This window comes from Podarcis tiliguerta, assembly GCF_965153285.1.
Source record: "Podarcis tiliguerta genome assembly, chromosome: 9".
Taxonomy (NCBI): Eukaryota; Metazoa; Chordata; class Lepidosauria; order Squamata; family Lacertidae; genus Podarcis; species Podarcis tiliguerta.
The window spans coordinates 27,717,056-27,737,083 of NC_139542.1; the positions used below are offsets into that span (position 1 = coordinate 27,717,056).

At 42.2% G+C, this 20,028-nt stretch overlaps 1 protein-coding gene across 11 annotated transcripts in view; it reads right to left on the reverse strand.

The window, feature by feature from the left end:
• Positions 1-20,028, reverse strand: part of PDE5A (phosphodiesterase 5A) — a 129,927-nt gene that overhangs the window by 12,392 nt on the left and 97,507 nt on the right. For 7 of the 11 annotated variants that reach the window (XM_083457267.1, XM_083457262.1, XM_083457260.1 and 4 more), the window contains 10 exons: positions 18,718-18,826; positions 16,669-16,753; positions 13,089-13,264; positions 10,048-10,107; positions 6,839-6,985; positions 5,468-5,593; positions 5,057-5,151; positions 2,058-2,145; positions 566-666; positions 311-388 (listed from right to left, as the gene is read on the reverse strand). In XM_083457267.1, coding sequence (XP_083313393.1) covers positions 311-388; positions 566-666; positions 2,058-2,145; positions 5,057-5,151; positions 5,468-5,593; positions 6,839-6,985; positions 10,048-10,107; positions 13,089-13,264; positions 16,669-16,753; positions 18,718-18,826 — 1,065 coding nt within the window. The remainder of the gene's footprint in view (positions 1-310; positions 389-565; positions 667-2,057; positions 2,146-5,056; positions 5,152-5,467; positions 5,594-6,838; positions 6,986-10,047; positions 10,108-13,088; positions 13,265-16,668; positions 16,754-18,717; positions 18,827-20,028) is intronic. The other 4 variants (XM_083457261.1, XM_083457264.1, XM_083457263.1 and 1 more) reach the window with 1 other exon arrangement.

Consider the following 20,028-nt stretch of genomic DNA (forward strand, 5'->3'; position numbering starts at 1 on the left):
GACCTTTCTCATGCAGAATAAATAACCTTAGGAATACTGACTTTTAACAGTTCAGTGCTTCAGGACAATGCCTGTACTGCAAAGGAACAATATGGTATTCTGTCAAGGCTGTTTTACCCTGTTTGGAAATTGCATGGAAGGTTTACATAACCATTAGAAACCAGTTGCTCACCACCATTCATCAAGAAAGTTCTTTCTGTTCTCTTGTACCCCAACCCAAGCATTCAATGAAACTAAAGTTCTGTGATAGCTGGCCTAGGCTAACACAACAAAATCACACAGAAGCTGGATACTATATTTGCTCACTTACAAAAATAGCTCCTTTTGATAAGGGTCTTCCAGGTTAAACTGTTTCTTTCTCAGAAGGTCAAAAAACTCTCCTCTTCTCCTGAAAGCATTATAAGATAACTATTGTTTATAAATGAGCTTAAAAGAAAGACATTCTATGCTTTTACATTAAAAACGATAATCTAAAGGAAAGAAAGAGAGAAAGAAAATGTTCCACAGGTGAACTGTGACTTTTCCAAGAACAGCAGCTGCTTGCAATAACGCTAGAGCAACTTACTTAATGTACAGTGCAAGATCTGTGGCCAGAATAGCTTGTTTGATCATTTTCACGGTAGCCTTGTATTCCTCAACAGAAAGGCCGCTGAGAATCTGGTTGCCCTTCACACACACAAAAAGAAACAACAACAAACCAATGCTTGTGATTACACACAGAACATTTGACTAATTTGTCAGTCTCCACAATTTTGTTGTCCAGTTTTTAAGAACTGGCAAACCTCCCCAACCCCCCAACCCCCAAGTTGCTCTACTCTGAAACACATAGAGCTGCATTAAAAAGTCTTGCACCAATGAGAACTGGGCCCTGTTCTCTTTTGTTCTGTAGATTTGACACACTGCTATATTTTCTTGAGAGCAAGGTAACACATGGAAAGGCAACCCCCATCCAAAACTCCACCTCACCAGGGTTTTAATTAATTAATTGCTTTTCTAAGATTTATATCCCACTTTTCTTCCCATCATGGAACCCAAAGTAGCATATGTGTGGCTTCCAGAAGATGTCCCATACAGGCAGCTGACCAGAGCCAGACCTCCTCAGCTGAAGTGTCTGAAGGCCTCATGTGCCTTCAAACCTACCCTGGGAAAGTGACATGGAAGGAGATCCCCATTAGACTCTAAGAAGGAAATATGGTTCTTCATTGAGAAATCTATCTATTTTCTTGGCTTTGCAAAAAAACCTTGTTTCTTATCTACAAGAAACAACACACACCTAAAATGAAAAAGAACAGGCAATATGATCCCTTGGCAGCCTGCAAAATGTTGCTAGATACTAGTTGACATTCAGTGGCCTATTGGGCAGGGTAGCAGAAGGAGTAGCTGTAACAACAACAACAACAACAACAACAACAACAACAACAACAACAAATATGAAATAAATGAACAGTGTGTAATGCAGACCACGGGATGAGGCAGTTGGCAGTGCTCTTTTGTTTCAGATTTAGGATATACACACCTAAGAAAATATACACAAAACATCTTGAAGAGCAGGATTTACACTACCAGTTAAAAGATGTTTGCTTATTTGTTCAGGTGATGCACAGGCTAAGTTTAAACTTCAAGAGTTTTTTGGGTTTTGCAATACTTTTTGAAGACCATTGGAGGAAGTAACATCCCGTGTGTATGTACCACTGGAGGAAGCAATATCTGATGGGCATCCCTCTTGGAATTACTCTGTGCACCTTCCAACAGAACTTGATGCTATAACAGCAGTGCTCGCTCCGCAGAAATATTAACTAGATTAATGAGCATGAAATACCCCTTTTGCTTTGATGCCAAGGCAATAGGTACTGAAACTGACATGACCAATGGCGCTTATATAAGCTTATCGAGAAAAGTTTGGTGGCTCTTGGAAGGGCTGCCTTTTCGTTCTTGTCCCAAAAAGGAATAAAAAATACTCAAGAATGCATAATGCTTTGAAGCCACCCAAAACTAAAAATAAAAGTGAATTGGGCAAGGTTTCCCTCCAGCGCACACATGACAAGAAAATCATTTACCGGGGTATTCAGGATCATCAGGCACTGATCAAAATGGTGATGCTCCATGATTGAGTGGCAATACAGCTGGGCAAGGGGGTGTTCACTTCTGAAAAGGGAGAACAGAGGGCACACATCATATTTAACTGGCACATGCGACAGTGACTGGGCAAAGATTTTTTATGAAGGTGGAATAGGGTTTTGGAAAGGTCAATGGGAGAGATATATTTATTCCCCACCCCATGACTGGTTTGCAGTGGTCAAACAGGTTTGCAGGTTTTTGAAAGAATACAAAAACCTACTCATTCATGAGGTCCACAAATTTTGTCTGTCCTCAGAAATTTGAGACTGCCAGGACCCTGCTGCCTCTGCTGGGAGCCTTGTGTCCAATAGGCAACATGCAGAATTCACTGCCACAAAATGTGGTGGTGGCAGCCACTGGAATGTAATTCCCACAGAGGACATACCTACCAAAATTGGATTAGCTACGATAACACATAGAGGTTCCCTTGTTATCTAAGAGGCTGTTCCCTTACATGCTATGGCTGACACATGTCTATGTGTCAACCACACCCTTATTGGGAGCTTCTTAGGGGCATCTGCTTGTCCCTTCCTGTAAAAAGAATGTTGGGTTCAATAGACCTGATGCAATAAGCACAATTCTTCGTATGTTTCCTAGATATACTTTCTGGGGGAAGAGGGTAAGGGAAGCTTTATGGCTGCAATCCAGCAGGGGCATCTGGGGAGAAGCAGGTACGGCAGTCTTCACTGATTCTCCCTTCCCAGTACCTTTGTTCAGGTGTGCATGCTTAGAATGAGCACGCTTAGAACCTCCCTTCAGACCATCTTATTCAATGCAGCAAGGCCTGAACATAGGAAGCCACCTATCAGACCATTGGTCCATCTAGCTCAGCCTTGGCATACCTGTGGTTTCAGGTTTCAGTGGTTTCAGGTAGTGGTCTTTCCTATCCCTTCCTGGAGACGCTGGGGATTGAACCTGGAACCCTGTCCATGCAGATCAGGTACTCTGCCACTGAGTCACAGCCATCTCCCTTGAGTGGAGCAGCTATGTGCAGGTATACTGAGAGGGGGTACTGAATTGTGCTCTTGCTTCCCATTTCTTGCCTACATGCATTCAAGTGAACATGTGGACTGGGTTTCCACAGCCCTTAAAAATCTTCTCCAGAGGATTGGAGTGGGGGGGGGGGGGACTGTGTGGGAAGTGGCACTGGAGCCTGTAGGGTAAAGGTAAGGTAAAGGTAAAGGGACCCCTGACCATTAGGTCCAGTCGTGGCCAACTCTGGGGTTGCGGCACTCATCTCGCTTATTGGCCAAGGGAGGGGGTGTACAGCTTCCAGGTCATGTGGCCAGCATGACTAAGCCACTTCTGGCGAACCAGAGCAGTGCATGGAAACGCCGTTTACCTTCCCGCTGAAGCGGTACCTATTTATCTACTTGCACTTTGATGTGCTTTCGAACTGATAGGTTGGCAGGAGCTGGGACCGAGCAACGGGAGCTCACCCCGTCATGGGGATTCGAACCACCGACCTTATGATCGGCAAGTCCTACGCTCTGTGGTTTAACCCACAGCGCCACCCGTGTCCCCAAGAGTAAAGGTAGCATTAGCAAAAATCATTCTCCCCACCCGCCAGCATGAATCTCCACTGCATTAGAGTCTGGACCTTTGGGAAGGTTTGTAGTTTAGTGGTAAAGCCTCTGTTTTGCATGCAGAGGTTCCAGCTTCAGTCCCCCTGCATATCGAGGTAGGGCTGGAAAAGACACCCTATTTGAAACCCTGGACAGCTTCCGCCAATCACAATACTGAGTGAGATGGACCAATGATTGGGCTTGGTATAAGGCAGTTTCCCATGCTCCTATGTCTGCAAACAGATCGGGGGGGGGGGGGTGCATTTCATATAACTTTTGCTTAACACGATTTACAACTTTCTGGTTATTTTATTATAAGAAAAGCACAACCCACTTCCAAGAAAATAATCTCAAGTCAAGTGTCCCGAGTCTCCCTGCTTCCAACTACACACAAAGAAAAACATTAATCCCCATTTTAATCTATCCTTCACTAGCCTGAGGGATTAAAAAAAATCCCTAGAACCATTTTTAGTCTGAAAAGGGAATGTTATGGAAACGTAATGCTCTCTTGTTTTGTGGTGTTCACGAACATCAGGCTTCATTGTCAGCAACATTTTCCCAGGATGTTTTTTGGAATGGGGATGATGCATCTCCAGAGGTCTCCCCCCACCCCCAGGAAAGAATTCATTCTTAAACAAATAAAGTAAAAAATAGCCAACTGGTTCAAGCCACTGCAAATCTGTAGGTTGCTGGATGTTTGCGAAAAAAGAATAGAAATGGGAAAGAGAGAACAGAACGAAGAGCTGAATTTCACCTACATTCTAGGAACTAATTGAATGGAAGTTTTTGAAAGAATTCAATGTTTCTCTCTTCTGACTGTTCCATCCGTGCAAGCATGTCTGCTTGCCAGACAAACCAGTCCCCCCTCCCCTATCCTGCACACTGTTTTGAGGATTCTCCTGACCTACCAGAGTGGATTTGGGGGAAGTGTGTGTCAGGAAGAGTGAAGACACCACCACTGCACTAGCAGGAGTCTTTGCAACTGGCTTCCGCTAGCGGGCCTAGTTAAATATGGGACATAATTCCTACCACCATACAACATCTTTTGAGAGAAAGTTCCAAATGCAGCAGTTATGTACATAAACTACGGGGAAACCACTGCGCTGCCTTGTTAACTACATTCCAGCTGGAAAAACACTGGAACCTAGAAGTAGTGACCAACTTTTCATTGTTCCTCCTCCTTGCTTTTCCTTTGGTGTCATGTCTTTAGGACTGTAAGATTGAATGTGAGGGCAAGGACTGTACTATCAATGTCATTTGTAAGCTGCTCTGGGAAACTTTTTTTTTTTGCTAAAGAACATGATAAAAAATGCTTCAAATAAACAATCCCTTAAAAACCCAATCTCCTCTCTTTTAAATCCCCCATTACTCACCTCTGTATGTAAGAGTTGTTCACACCTCTATGGTCCAGGTCATGGCTCAGTGCCGCGATCAGCAGAGAAAGCACCTCAACGTCTGTAAGCTTGCTCTAAATGCAACATGAAATGTAGGAGAATATATTTCTATGTTTGCTAAAAAAAACCTGGATTATGCATTATATGTGTATCCTGATTTCCTTCACCTTCTGGAAACTCTCCAATAATAACATAACAACACAATACAATTACACACACACACACACACACACACACACACCATTTCCTTTACATGAGAAGAGCCCTGCTGGAAGCAAAACCTGAATGTGGATTATTTGAATGCATATGGGGCCCAAGACTGACACACTAATTTTGGTAGAAAGGAATAGGATATATATATATATTCCATGCAAATAAATCCAAGCATACCTGGATTTTCCCCGACTTCAAAGCAGCAAACATGCACTGGGCAGTGTTGAAAGCATGCCTCCAATTATGATACGCAACATTTTTCCGGTAATTTTTCCTCACGCTCAAAATCCATCTGCAAAGGACCTTAAAAAAACACACCACACAGACACAAAATTCAGTTAAAGGTACAGTATATTCCACTGTTTTCACTGACAAGAGCACAAAATTTCATTTATCAGCACTCCAGCACATTTCCCATCTGGCTTCCTTACAAGCTTGAGAGAACTGAATTGGAAACAGATATATTTTAACCCAAAAGAACAAGCGAAGCGGGGTGGGGGTGGGGTGGGGATTATACAATTTTTGTTGTCTTGGGAACATATTTCATCACTTGAACTCCAGGGCTCTCTGAAGGGAGTTGCAAAGTAAAATCAAAAGTCTTTTAAGACATACATTGTTACCCAAGGATGAAAATGGTGGTGAGGACAGGCAAGACTGGGCTAGCCAGGTGCTGAAAGTCTCTGAGTCCTTACATGGTTCTAATTACCATGAAAACCATTCTTAAGCAGCAGAAGTGCAGCAAACAGCAATCTATTTTCAACCCTTATGGAAGACATTTTACATGGTTGATAACTTGAAGATTCTATTGAAGACACTCTATTGCAGCTTGCTGAAGGCCTCTCAAGATACATGGTTAGGTTCCATCTGTTTTTAAATTTGTTTTAAGAGTTTAATTGTGCTTAGAGGCTTTCAATAGTTTTTATATATGTTTTCATTTCATTTTTAATTGTATTCATCATCACAGATGTGTTTGCTGCCCTGGGCTCCTTTGGGAGGAAGGGGAAGCTATTACAGAACCAAACAAATAATAAACACTTTGTTCAAGACTAAATGCAGTTAAAATTCCTAGAGTTTTGGAACAGGTTGTAAAACCATGTTTCGCAGGTATAACCTGTACTGCTCAGTCTCTGCATTTATCTGTGTAATCTTCGGAAAGATAAACATATTTCGCATTTGGTCATAGTGTCATCACCCATCAACAGAAAGGAATTCGTCAACAGAAAGGAATAGGAATTCATCAACAGAAAGGAATCTGCAGCACACAGGTACAAGCAGTTGTATGCAGCTATTCTGGTGAACTTAAGGTATGATTAAGAGCAACTACTCAACTGCTGTCACCAAAAGTGGGGATGTAAGAGCAATCTACCGAAAATTGGACCAATGCCGCCTTAGTCATGATGATATTTGGTTTTCCAACAGATGCTTTAAAACTTATTATTCAATTTATATACCCAATCTTTTGTGTGCATGTTTACATTGAAGAATGTTATGATGTAGAAAATGTGTGATCCATAAATGGCCATGCTCCATGGACCACAAGGTTCTCACCTCGTGTTTCATTTGGAAATTCTGCACAAGGTTAAGATCAGTGAACATCCGAATTGTACACAGGGAGGTTTCCATATCTGACAGCTCAAAGTCACTGAAGTAGAAGTCGGTGAGCTTGAGAGATTGCGCAGATGGCACAACAGCAGCCTGAAATGAAACAGAAGGGGAAAATGGAGAGAACAAAAATTAACATGGAATTAAAGCTTCTTTCAATACGATAGTAGTAGTAGTAGTAATAATAAATAAATAAATAAAGCACAATATGAGGCTGTAATCCTCCACGTGCAATAAAATGCAGGGTTGTTGTCCATTGCCCAAGACACTGATGACATCCCAAGCACCAGTTTGCAAAATGTTGCACCCTGTTCCAATTATCTGTAGTTCTATTCCGTACAATAATAAGCCATTTCCCTCTGGCGCAACCTTAGTAAGAGAAGAGCAACATGCTCAGAAGTAAAAGTCTCTAGTTAAAGCAGGAACGGGAAATTTGCGTCCTTCCATCTGCCGCAGCCTGCATGGCCAAAGTGATCATTGGGTGAAAGATGACATAAAACGTGAAAATTAAGAGGTAGGGAACATTGGAGAGATAGAATAAAGTGTTGCTGGAACACAGTCTTAGTATATAGCAGGTGCAGGAGGATTTCAGAATATACTTTGGTATTCTGAGAATTAAAAAGCAAGCAGGCTGCCTCTGAGCACATGCTGTGCCCAGAAATTTGTTTTTAAGACAAAAACAGCTCACAGTTGCTGAGCTTTCAGAGTTGTTTTTCACAGGGGCCGTGGCTAGGTACAATCCCACTAAATGAGCAGCCTTCCACTTACACAACTCGATATGAGCAAGGCCTGAAAAAGCCTTTGATAACAGAGGGGAAATAATTAGGACTGGCAGCATCTGAGGTGAGCAATCTTTATATCCTTTATCGCTTCTTAATGCTTATGAACTTATATATAAGTATTCATAAGCTGTGCACACTTCTGGACTGATAAAAGGTGTATAAGAGTAAATTTTACTGTATCATAATTTGATCATACAGAGCAAAATATGAAGTTCCTACATTCAGTGCAACACTCAACACACGTATAATTCTAACTGCAGGAAAGTATATGTTTCAGAAGGGGAGGGCACGCTATCCTGTTTGCATGCATGGAAGCCTTGGTAAAAAAGCAAACAAACTGCTGTTCTTTTTATAAACTGGATGACTAATGTTTGTTACTAAATCTGAGCTTAAGGTATACATCTGAAACACGCTAGTTGAAAATCTACGGTCTGAGTCAAAGTCCTGATGTGCCTAAAAAGCAAATATTTGTTACCAAATATAACTAAGCACTAGCATGGGAAAACCTTATAGCGTGCCCTCCCCTTCGGAAGCATATACTTTCCTGCAGTTAGAATCTGTTTTCAGCCGAGTAAATGAACTTTGTGAACTTGATAACTACGTGACTTCCAAATACCTCGGCCAGACATCAGTAGGCAGAAACACAGGCTTGTATGTGTGTGTGTGAATATATATATTCTCATACACACACACACACACACAAACAAATACAGTTTGGTTTAGAAAGATACAATTTAAACTGTCAAAAAAACAAACCTGTTTATAGTTCTGTGGAAGAAATCTTGCATTACTAATGATCAGGGCAGGGCATCATTGAGGTGGGGCTGCTGGACTGGCTCTGTTGGTGTGCATGTGAACCTCACAACCACCTTGCCCCAGGTAAGCTGAAGCAATGTGGGTGTCTGGAGAACATATCTATGGCTCTGCCCTGCTCCTCGCAATGTACTGTAAAGGCATTTTGCAGGAAAAGATCCATAATTTTGTGAGTTTCTTTTTCTAATTGAGGCTATGAAATGGCTTGCTGGTAAAAAAATATATATATATCTGGGTTCTGGCTTATGTTTGTCTCATAAAGATCACAATAAGCTAGCCCTGAAACTGTGTCCATTTGTGCGGAATTTAAGATAAAAAATAATAATCCAGACACTGTAATCTCTACACCTAAAAATGCCCATAAAAGCAGCAAGACTGGTTTTAATGATTGCGCATGAACTGAAGACATTTGGTTATGTAACACTTTGCATCTCTCCCACATGCAGTTGCTATGCAGTAGACTAAGGCAGAGTTGGAGTCCAAGTTAATGTCAGATTAATAGAATTATTTCTCATGGAATTCAAGGCAGATCCTTTGCCCAGTCGATGGCTCCACCGTGAACAAAGCAGCAGAGTGGGAAATAAACAGACCAGGCCTGTGTTTCTGGCCCTGCCACTGATTTACAGTGCTCCTTTGGAAATATCACATTTCAGTTGGAAAATGTTTATCCTACAGAAGTGAACAACAATTTGATAGACCCGTAAGCATGAATTAGATATTCTAACATGAAACTCAAAGGTACGACTATTTTGTACTCCCAAGAAAATTCTTGCCAAATGTTTCTGCAGCCAGATTTTCATCCACAAACTGGTGCTGATTAATAGAGGGAGTGTGGCCTAAGCAGCAATCTTGCTGTGTTTGAGGCTCAGGCACTAGTGCAGAAGACTGGGGTAGGAAGTATTAATTCAATTCAGCTCACATTTAAAGGTGAACCTATCTAATCCACACTTTCTGAAACGAGAACTGACAACACAGCTACCCTTCAAAAATTATTCAAATTTGGCAATGCCATTCTCCAGCAAAGCAAAGTGTACAAAATTTCTGGGGTAACGTATGCAGAAAACAATGGATATAACTGGAAATAGCATACAAAAATACATTTCATTAGTAGAAATTGCTTGGGAAATGTGTATAATTGGCAAAACTGTGTACTAAATTGGCAAAATTTGCACTAAAGGGAAGATCAATTTGATGGCATTAAAAAAATGAATACATCGCAAACCAATGTGGAAATATGGAGGACTGATTTTAAGATTTCAAAAATGAGAAACCAGGCTAGCCTGAAATTTAAAGATTCAGCCACTCCTAGCTAAACCTAGAAAGGGCAGAAAGATGAGCTGTGTTTTGCGAGCTCCCAAGCAGAACTGGAGCTTAATCCTAGCTTTCTCTTTTACGATCCCTCTAGAAGATCTGCGTATCTCACACTATAGGCCAAGGTGGTAGAAAATGACACATTTCTGTCTTCTAATAGCCTTTATGATTCTGAATCCTGAAGTTCTACCAGCCTTTGCAATCCCCAGATCATCACCACATATATAAAAGAAGGGAAAATGACATTACCGCTGTTACCTGGAGTTCCCTTGTTTCTTCTTCAGCAGCTGAAGCATGATAAGAAAGGACCTTTAGGAAAAAGAAATGAAGCAGATATAAAATGCTCTCTATATAGGTACATATGCACACATACACCTGGAGCAGGAACTGGCAAGCCACTCCAGTATCCCTGCCAAGAAAACTCCAAAGGCAGTGGAAGACAGGAGTGCCTGGTGTGCTCTGGTCCATGGGGTCACGAAGAGTTGGACACGACTAAACAACAAGAAATGCACACATAAACTAATAAAAAGCAAGCAAAAATCTATACTAATACTAATAAATTAGCTATTTAAATTCTCAAAGCACTCTTTCCTCTGGCATCCAGAATGCTCTGCAAAATCTCCCAGCGATAGCTAAACTGGCAGCGTTAATATAGTGATTTGTGATTTCCATTAGTGATTTACCAATAAAAGCAAAGTAATGGGCTACTGTGTGCACATTCCTGAGGGCCTCTGAATTATTGCAGAGGATTACTGCAGTGCAGATATCTGCTGGAACCCAGCAAACCATGATTGGAGGTCTGAGAGCCAGCTTTGGGGACATACCATCCTTCTGCTCCCCAGCACAAATTCTCCCTCCCTTCCACTGCTTGTCTCATCTATGATTTAGCATGACATCTCTACCAACTAGGTTCCTTCATAAGCAGGATTTTAAAGCAACTTAAAGCAGTCTAAAAATTTAAATAATGAATCACTATTAGCAGGAATTGGGAAATGGTTGTATTTTCGGCCTCCACTAATTACGCAGCTAAATTTCCTAAATTTCTATTGCTAACTCTCAACATTGCTGGGCAAAACAAACCTGCCTCCTGGTCGGGAGCAGCAGGATTGAACAGAGCGGCAGAGCTAATTCCGCATGTGAAACCCTTCCGCTTGCACTGGCCAAGACAGAAGGGCCAGAGGGAGGCAGTTTTTCTCTCCTTTGTTTGCTGCAGCAACTCCAGGCTGGTACAGCAGAGAGAACTGGGACTCTCAGCTGGCAATATGTGGGTTTAGGATCTACTGAATCCCTTGCCTGTTCTCCTCTTCCCCCTGTTTGTGGGGCTTATGCTGGCTACGCAGTACGCCAACTACTGCAGTAGCTGTCTCAACTGCCAGTGCTTCCGGCAGATGCATGGCAGCAGAACTGCCTGCCACCAGAGCCAAACAGAGGCTCTGCTCAACCCTAACCCTCCTCCAGGAGTGTAAATCAAGGGGATGGGATTGCTCCCCTAGTAACTTTCATGCAGATAGCTTAGGATCCATTGCCAGTCCTACTTTTCCTCTTCATTCGGGGGCTTACGCTGGCTATCGCTGGCTACTGTATGCCTGCTACTGCCCAAGTGCCAGTGCTTTTTGGTAGATGGCTTTCATGGTGGCAGAGATGCTCGCTGGCATATTTGGGAACACCACCAGTTAAAAAGCAAAGGAAGTTCTAGCCTCTGAGCACCAGGCAGCACAAATCCACCTGCATCCATGATGACCAGCACAGGAGAGGAGCCACTAAATCCACTGTCTTATGCTGGCTACCACTAGCTACCACAGTATGCAGCCTAGTGCAGTAGCTTCCCAAGTGCCAGAATTTATGGAGAATGCTTCCATGGCAGCAGAGTTGCCTACCAGCAGAGGAACACCTCCTCCCAATCCATATCCATTTCTAGGAGTACAGATCAGGGGGTTAGGATTCATCCCTTCTGAACTTTAACATAAATAGCTTTTGTACTTTGTTTCCTGGCACATCCATGCAGGATGGAGCCTGGTATGAGCAGTTTACCAGTTCTGCCCAGCATGGAGGACTCCTGAGGGCAGCAAGGCATGGAAAAAAATATCACGTTGTTGGCCTTAAGTGAGCAAAGAACTCTTTTCTTTTATAAAAGGGGGGGGGGGATTTGAAAAGCTTCCCTGCCCCTATATGAAAGACAAATAGCTTACAACATGGCTATAATTATAAACTCGACAAGGTTGTCATAATAAATCCGCTCCCCCGCCAACGGGTTTGTAACACAGGCATAAAAGAAATTCTGTTTCAGGAAAATCTTGGCAGAAGTTTTGTCAGCCTAGGAGAAAATATTTTTCATTTAATGAACAAATTCAAACTTATTATTCAGGAGTGTGAGGGAAGGAGAGAAGAACCTTAGTGTTTACTTTGGACTCACGTTTAACTCATGTGCAATTAGAATTATAACTTCAGCCTATAGCAATTTGCCCATGAGAATCTTTCTTTCTCCCTTAAAAGGTTATGTTACCTGGGTTTGTAATGCGCAACACACATAGCTGTCCAAACTAATTTGCACGAAGCGCTTTAATCAAGAGAGCGCTGCTACCAGTTAATGCAAGCAGTGCACCTAAACAAAGATTTGCATGAGAGCTTTCCCTTCAGAACGGAATTGATGGCAGAATCTGCATTTTAGAAATATTGCAGAGACTCTGTTTACTCGGTGGATGCAAGTGGGTCCAAAGTCTACAACATCTGACTTCCTAGGTTACTTTGGAAGAAGATAACTGTGAACCTGGATCTGCTACTGGGCTCTCCTTTCATGCCACGGCAATTAAAACTAACAGTAACCAATTCAAAGGCTAGGACTAGATGACGTTCATATTTGATATGGTTTGATGAAGTTAGAGGAAGCCTACAGTAATCTTGCTGTTGCTCCAGCTATTGGTTTGTTTGAAGGGCTCAGCCAAAGTCATCAAAGAAAACCTCAGAGAAGAAGAAGAGGACGTCCTAGTGCCCATAGCCATGTCCTTTTTCTATGCAATATGATAAACCATCAACGTCAGTTACCAGCATGCAATATGTTCAGGGAAGGCTATGTTTGTGTCCACTGCTAAATCCCAGGTTAGCACTTAATATGCAATAATCTGCCACGTGTCTTGCAAGCACGTGGAAATGCAGAAGCAAACAGTAAATGAAAAGGAGAGCGACCCTGCTCTGAGGACTGAGCCAAGTTTGGCTTGCCTTAAACTCGGCAAGGGAGTTTGAGTAAAGAAGCAGCTGTGAGTTACATAAAGGCTGCCTTGATTGAGCCTCACCTCTAATGTCACCATCTGCTTTGCCATAGCTCTTTCCACAGTTTCATACATCTGTGTGTTCTGGATACCCAAGCCGCAGAAGATGACAAAAGCTTCCAGAAACTGCTCGTCATTTCTGTTGAAAGCCTTTATTTTGCCTGAATTTTCTTCCATCTTATTTGCAAGTTGACAGACTCCTAGATCGTTTAGAAAAAGGAAATGTTAACTAATCTTTATATATATGTGCAAAAATTAACCATACCTCAATTGATAGAAAGGAAAACTAACAAGCTTTCTTTATCCATAGAAACAGAGGTCTGGCAATTTTAACTTTCTAGTCCAGTGTTTCAACATTATTATTATTACTATTATTAACCCAGAAAATATGGCTGCATCCATATAATCAGGCGACACATGAACTTTATCCACCCCCACACAGCTCCTGTTTCACAGCTCCTTTCACATGAGAAGGGAAACAAATGAGAAAGCTGCAGTTAACCACAGCCTCCCATTACATGAGAACCAGGAACTATGAGCAAGCCAGTACTCAGAAGTCAAGTTTGAAATGTTGTAAAGTTGGCTTCCAAATTTTGGCTTATGGAAGCCATTAACCGTGGTTTCCGGCTTGTGCAAAAAGGGAAACTGTGATTTACTGTGGCTTATTTGTTTCCCCACACAATGGACAAAGGGGCTGTGTGAAAGTGTCTGAAGCTAATCAATATCCTGGCTTTATGAAGCCAGATTTGATCATGTGAACTGAGGCTGCGTGTCCTACCCTTCATCCACCGGTCCTTACATATTCTGAACTCAGATTTTGCGTTACACTAATACAGATTTAGATCCAGAATATTCAATAGGTTTTTCACAGAAGTGAGGCACAGTCAACAAAACCCACTGGGGACTGAAGGAATGGATTCTGGTCTCATGGGGAACCGGCACTGGTGGTAGCAAGGTGACGGGGCATGTTCTTCCCCATCCCTGGAACCGCATATATTCCTTTCTATCCTTCCCAAGTTTTCATCTCAATTTTCCTCTTAACTTCTATTATTAATAGTCCTTGAGTTTGATGTAATCCCTAAAGACAACTTGTCCTTTACAAACTAATTAGATTTTTGTAAGCATGCCAAGAGAACTGTAATGAATGTCAGGTTACTGGTACACAGACAGAGCTTGCCCTTTCTTACGAGAAAAAGGACCAGATTGTTTATCAAATTAACTACAAAGACAACATAGGTGGTTCATGAGTCCTCAGACCACATGCTGCATTCGAGTAGGTCTCAAGGCTTTGTTTCTTAATAATGGTTCAGATATAACCCCTTTGCCCAAAGAGCAGCCTAGCTGGGAGGTTCTACAAGAGAATAATCTGTGCTGATGACCGATGCAGGAAAATGTTGGTCACAGCTGGGGAAGCTTTGGCCATCCAGAAGCTGTCTAACTCCAACTGCCATCAGCCCCCAGCCAATATGGTCAATGATAAGAGATTATGGGAGTTGTAGCCAATCAACTTCTGGGTGACTGTAGGTTTTTGATCTCTGCTGTAGATTCAGCCTCACAAGGAATTCAACCATTCAAACAGCTTGCTTGCTTGCTTGCTTACACACACACACACACACACACTCCACCCTTCATCAGAGCATCACAGGAGAAAAGATTCCCCCCCATGACAACTAAAGATATGTAATGAAGGCTCTAGAGAGAACATTCCACAAGTGGGGAGTCACTGCAGAAAAGGCCCATTCTTGTTTTGCCACTCTCCAGCTCTCTCATGGAGGAAGCACATAAAGAAGGGCCTCAAATGATGATTGCAGGGCCCAGGTTTGTTCATATGGGGAGAGTCGCTCCTTGAAGTATTGCAATCCTGGGCCATTTTAGGCTTTATAGGTCAACACCCACACTTTGAATTGGGCCCAGATTGCAGGCTAGTTGGGCCAGAATTGGTGTTCTATCCTCAAACCATCTTGCCCCAGTGAGCAACCTGGACACTGGAACCAGCTGAAGTTCCTGAATCGTCTTCAGAGGCAGCTCCACACATAACATGTTGCAGTAATCTAACCTAGAGGTTACTAAAGCATAGACAACAAAAGTTAGGCTTTCCCTGTACAGATAAGGGTGCAGCTGAAACTGAAGGAAACTAACGTCAGGTCATTATATAATGATCCAGCACAAGTCACTGAATAATTCCTAATTTAACTCTCCACTTTCAGGAAGCTTTTACGATTCAAGTGTGACCCCCAACTGCCCAGATCATCACTGATAACCACATAAAACCAGCTATGTCCATTTCTAGACTGTGATAACCTCATCACAGTGGTCTCTTTGTGGGGCCACGTTTGAACACAGCCCATAAGCTGCAGCTCGTATAGAATTACATTGCCAGGAGGTTGTATGGGGTGAGCACATATGACACCATTTCTGAAGAGTTTGCACTGGCTGCTTATTACATGCTACCTTGCCAAATTCAATGTGTTGCTCTTGACCTATAAAGCCCTCAATGACTGAGGACCCAGATATCTGAAGGAGGGCCTCTTCATATATCAGCCTGCCTGCACACTGAGACCTTCTTCTTATGCAAGCTCATTATGCAGGAACCTGAGAAAGGATGTGGTGGCATCTTGATTGTGGAATTCTGCCTGTCGCCAATATTGTCTAGAAATACACCAGTTCCGCGTGGATTTGCAAGAAGTGGAACTTGGTATACCTTCGAGTTGTCTGCTGTTGTATTTTAACAACAGGTGTGAGTTATTTTAATTAAGCTGTTTTTTGTTGGCTGCAATTTTATTGAGAATCTTATGTTACCAGCCCTTGGGTCATGAACTTGATGAAGGGTAAGATATAAATGCAATAAATAAATAAATAGCACGACACACAGTAGTAGTTTGTCTTATGCTGAAGGCAATGTAAGCTCTTGAGCAAGTGGAATTATATATCTCTGGGTTTGCTTCATTTTTCTCATGCAACATGAAGCATAAAACAGCACTTCCTTAAACACAAGATCCCTTCCCCATATGGCTCCAACCTATGACATTTAAAACTTCTGTGAGTAATGGAGTGTGAGAATTACAGTAGGAATGCTTCACTATATATTTTCAAGAAACGTTCTCTAAATAGAATGTTTTCCAAAACTTTTCCATGATGCAGTGGAAGGTCCGTCCAAATATATTAAAGGCCAAATCCCTTTTAGGAAATACTTACTGCAATTTGAAAAAGGAAGAGCTTTGCAAACAAGGCCAGAAGATAGAACCCAGTGCCTTTTCGTTTTGCTATCTTACAGAAATCATGGAAACACGTGCGTTGCCACAAACACTCTCATGCAAAGCATCTTATCTGGGAGTAAAGTGCATTGAATAATATAATAGAACTTATTTCCAAGAACAAGTGTTCCAGATCAGGGTACAAATATTCTACCATGACATGCATTCATTTTATGAAGTATAAGTGAACTTAGGGACAATTTAGGGGCAAAGAAGAATTTAGCATCCATCTTAGAAAGTTAACTATCATTGACTTCCAAGAGGATATTTTATCTCCTGCTGAACCACAAGTCTCACAAAACATCATGCAGAGTGGATGAAATGAAACACAAAAAATAAAAATATTGTACCTATTACTTTATTCTTCTTTCCGTTTTTAATTGGCGTGCATAGCAAACTTTCTATATTCTGGTTTTTACTATCTGCATTTTCATTCTGTTAATAAAAGAAACAAACCTTACTGACTTTATCAGTCGACACCAATGTTATAGATTAATCATGTAATATTTAAATTGTACAAGCATGATCATTTATGAACATGCCGGATCATACTTCTCTCAGATTTTGGTTGGGGAAATTACAGTAGTAGCAACATTCTAAATCAACACAACTGTGAAATTTTCATTGAGATTTCCTCCATGATTTAGTACTCGAACACGTTTGCACTTTTGACAGCTGCTGTCAGGCTTTCTCTGCAGCAATAAACTGTACTTATATAATAGATACCTTTATGCCCAAATATTCACAACATTACAATTTTCAGAAGAACTGTATGAGAATACTTACCAATTTTGCAACTAACTTTAAAAACAGCAGCAGACCCTAAAATAGTCATCTCCAGAATGGTGTCCCTCAGAGGTTTTGGACTACAACTTACACCAGGCCCAGCCAGCAGAGTAAGTGGTCAGGGATGAAGGGGTATTTAATCCAAAACATCTGGAGCTGGTGGAAACCTGGCCTATAATTATCCCCTTCACAAGGTAACATACTGTTGGTTTTTTAAACAGCATAATCTACACAAATAGATTCTAAGTAGAAAATTGCTAATGCTTTAAAAAAAAATCAAAATCAAAACACAGAGCCCTAGATATTCAAATGGCTAACTGGTAAGGGTAGGGCCTCTCTCAGTTTTGGGAGAGCAACAGTTGTAAAGATTTGTAGAGCCCAGTAAAAGTGAAAGGGGAGGATACAGAAGATAAACCAAAACTAGTCAATAGTTGCCAGTGTCAATTACATCTGTCTCTTCCCTACATTTATATACTAACATTCTCATGCTATTCATGGTGATGCATGTGGTTCTTTCCACCACCATTTAATCGATGAGCTGCATTAAGTTGAGAGATAGTGGTTGGTCCAAGGTCACCCAGTGACTTACAAAGGTGAGTGGGGATTTGAACCTGGGTTTCCCAGGTACTTGGGACGCGGGTGGTGCTGTGGGTTAAACCACAGAACCTAGGACTCGAATCCCCATGATGGAGTGAGCTCCCGTTGCTCAGTCCCAGCTCCTGCCCACCTAGCAGTTCGAAAGCACGTCAAAGTGCAAGTAGATAAACAGCCACCGCTCTGGCGGGAAGGTAAACGGCGTTTCCGTGCGCTGCTCTGGTTCACCAGAAACGGCTTAGTCATGCTGGGCACACGACCCTGAAGCTGTATGCCGGCTCCCTCGGCCAATAAAGCGAGATGAGAGCCACAACCCCAGAGTCGGTCACAACTGGACCTAATGGTCAGGGGTCCCTTTACCTTTACCTTCCCAGGTACTGATCCCACACCCTAACCACATTAGTTCTCTCATATCCTGACATTCCACATAAAATGTTTGAGGCAGTTTACATGGAAACTGTTAAAATGTAACAGTAATGGGGGGGGGGACAGAAAAACAACAAATCCACAACACAGTACTAACCAGAGCAATGCAATAAACAATTAATTGTAAGGCAAAAACACAGAATGCCACTCTATTAAAAAAACAACAATCCATTAAACATTTCAAAGGATAGTTATCAAAAAGTCTAGTCCATGATCCACCACACAGCAAATCAGTGCATAAGTGATCTGTCCTGAAATCATCAGTGAGCTTGTTGTCTTTGTAACTGAAATCATATCAGAACTTTGCCTTCCTGGACCAGGTACAAAATGGTAGAAAATGGGCCAGACAGAGAGCAATTGCCATCAGGCTAGACAGGTATGGTCCCATGAAAGACGTAGACATCTCCAGAGTGGGAAGTGAAGCAGGTGTTGAGGGCTAATGTGATTATGCCTCTTGAAACTATTCAAGGCCTCTTAATGCAAGAATGACCCTAGAGGGGCATCACACAAGATCTTCTGTAATTGAACTGCATGCACAAAAAGCCCTGCATTTTCCATTGGTAAGGTCAAAATCTAGATTTACATTTACTTACTGTCCAAGGAAATCTTTTGTCTTGGCGAATATCTGAAATGTTAAGAGGCTCCATGGTATTCTTCACGTATTGAGCATACATATAATTAATTTGGTTTGTATCATAGTTTCTGTTGGAGCAAGAAGAAACAGAGTAATTTCTCTGCACCACCCTCCTCAGTGTTATTATTCAGTTATTGATCAACATCTACATAATCATCGGATGTACAATGAAACAGCCAAAAAGACACCACACCAACTGATACGTTTGAGGCAAAACTAAAACAATACAAAATAAGATACTCCTGGCAAAGACCCATTTATCCAGCTGGGGAAATGTGTTGGAACAAAAATGTCTTCTTTGTTTCTGGAAAGTGGGTGCCTGTCAACAAGGGTGTTATTCCACAGAACAGGAGCAGCACAGTACTAAAATCCCTGCTTCGAGTTACTGCAGAATGAGCTTTCACAGACTCCAGGGATCTACTGGGTATATAAGGAATAAGGCAGTTTCTCAAGTAATCTGGTTCTGAGCTGTATGTGGCCTTATATGTTAGTACAGTGGTACCTCGGGTTAAGTACTTACTTCGTTCCGGAGGTCCGTTCTTAACCGGTAACTGTTCTTAACCTGAAGCACCACTTTAGCTTATGGGGCCTCCCGCTGCTGCTGCGCCGCCGCAGCACGATTTCTGTTCTCATCCTGAAGCAAAGTTCTTAACCCAAGGTAATATTTCTGGGTTAGCGGAGTCTGTAACCTGAAGCGTATGTAACCTGAAGCGTATGTAACCCAAGGTACCACTGTACCAAGACATTGGAGCTGGCCTGGTAACAGATGGCAGCCAGTGCAAGCAAGCAAGATGTTCCATTCTGGCAGTAGTTTGCCCCCACAAGCAACCTAGTTGTCACATTCTGCACTAGCGGAAGCTTCCAGACAAACCCCAAGGGAAGCGCTACATAGAGTGCATTGCAGTAATCCAACTGTGAGGTTACCAATGCATGGACAATTGTGGTCAAGCTATCGCAGTTCAGGAGTGGCCACAGCTGTCTTATCAAGTGAAGTTAGTAAAAGGCACTCCTAGTCACCAAAGACACCTGAGCCTCCAGTGACAGAGCTGGATCCAGGAGCATCCCCTAACTGCACACATGCTTCTTCAAGGAGAGTGTAAATGCATCCAGGGCAGGCAGCTTACCCACTTCCCAGACTTAGGAACCAGTCACCCACAGACCCTCCGCATTGGTAGAATTCAGGCTTAGTTTTTTTAGGCCGTATCTAGCCTACCACTAAGGGACGTAGGTGGCTCTGTAGTCTAAACCACAGAGCCTAGAGCTTGCCTAT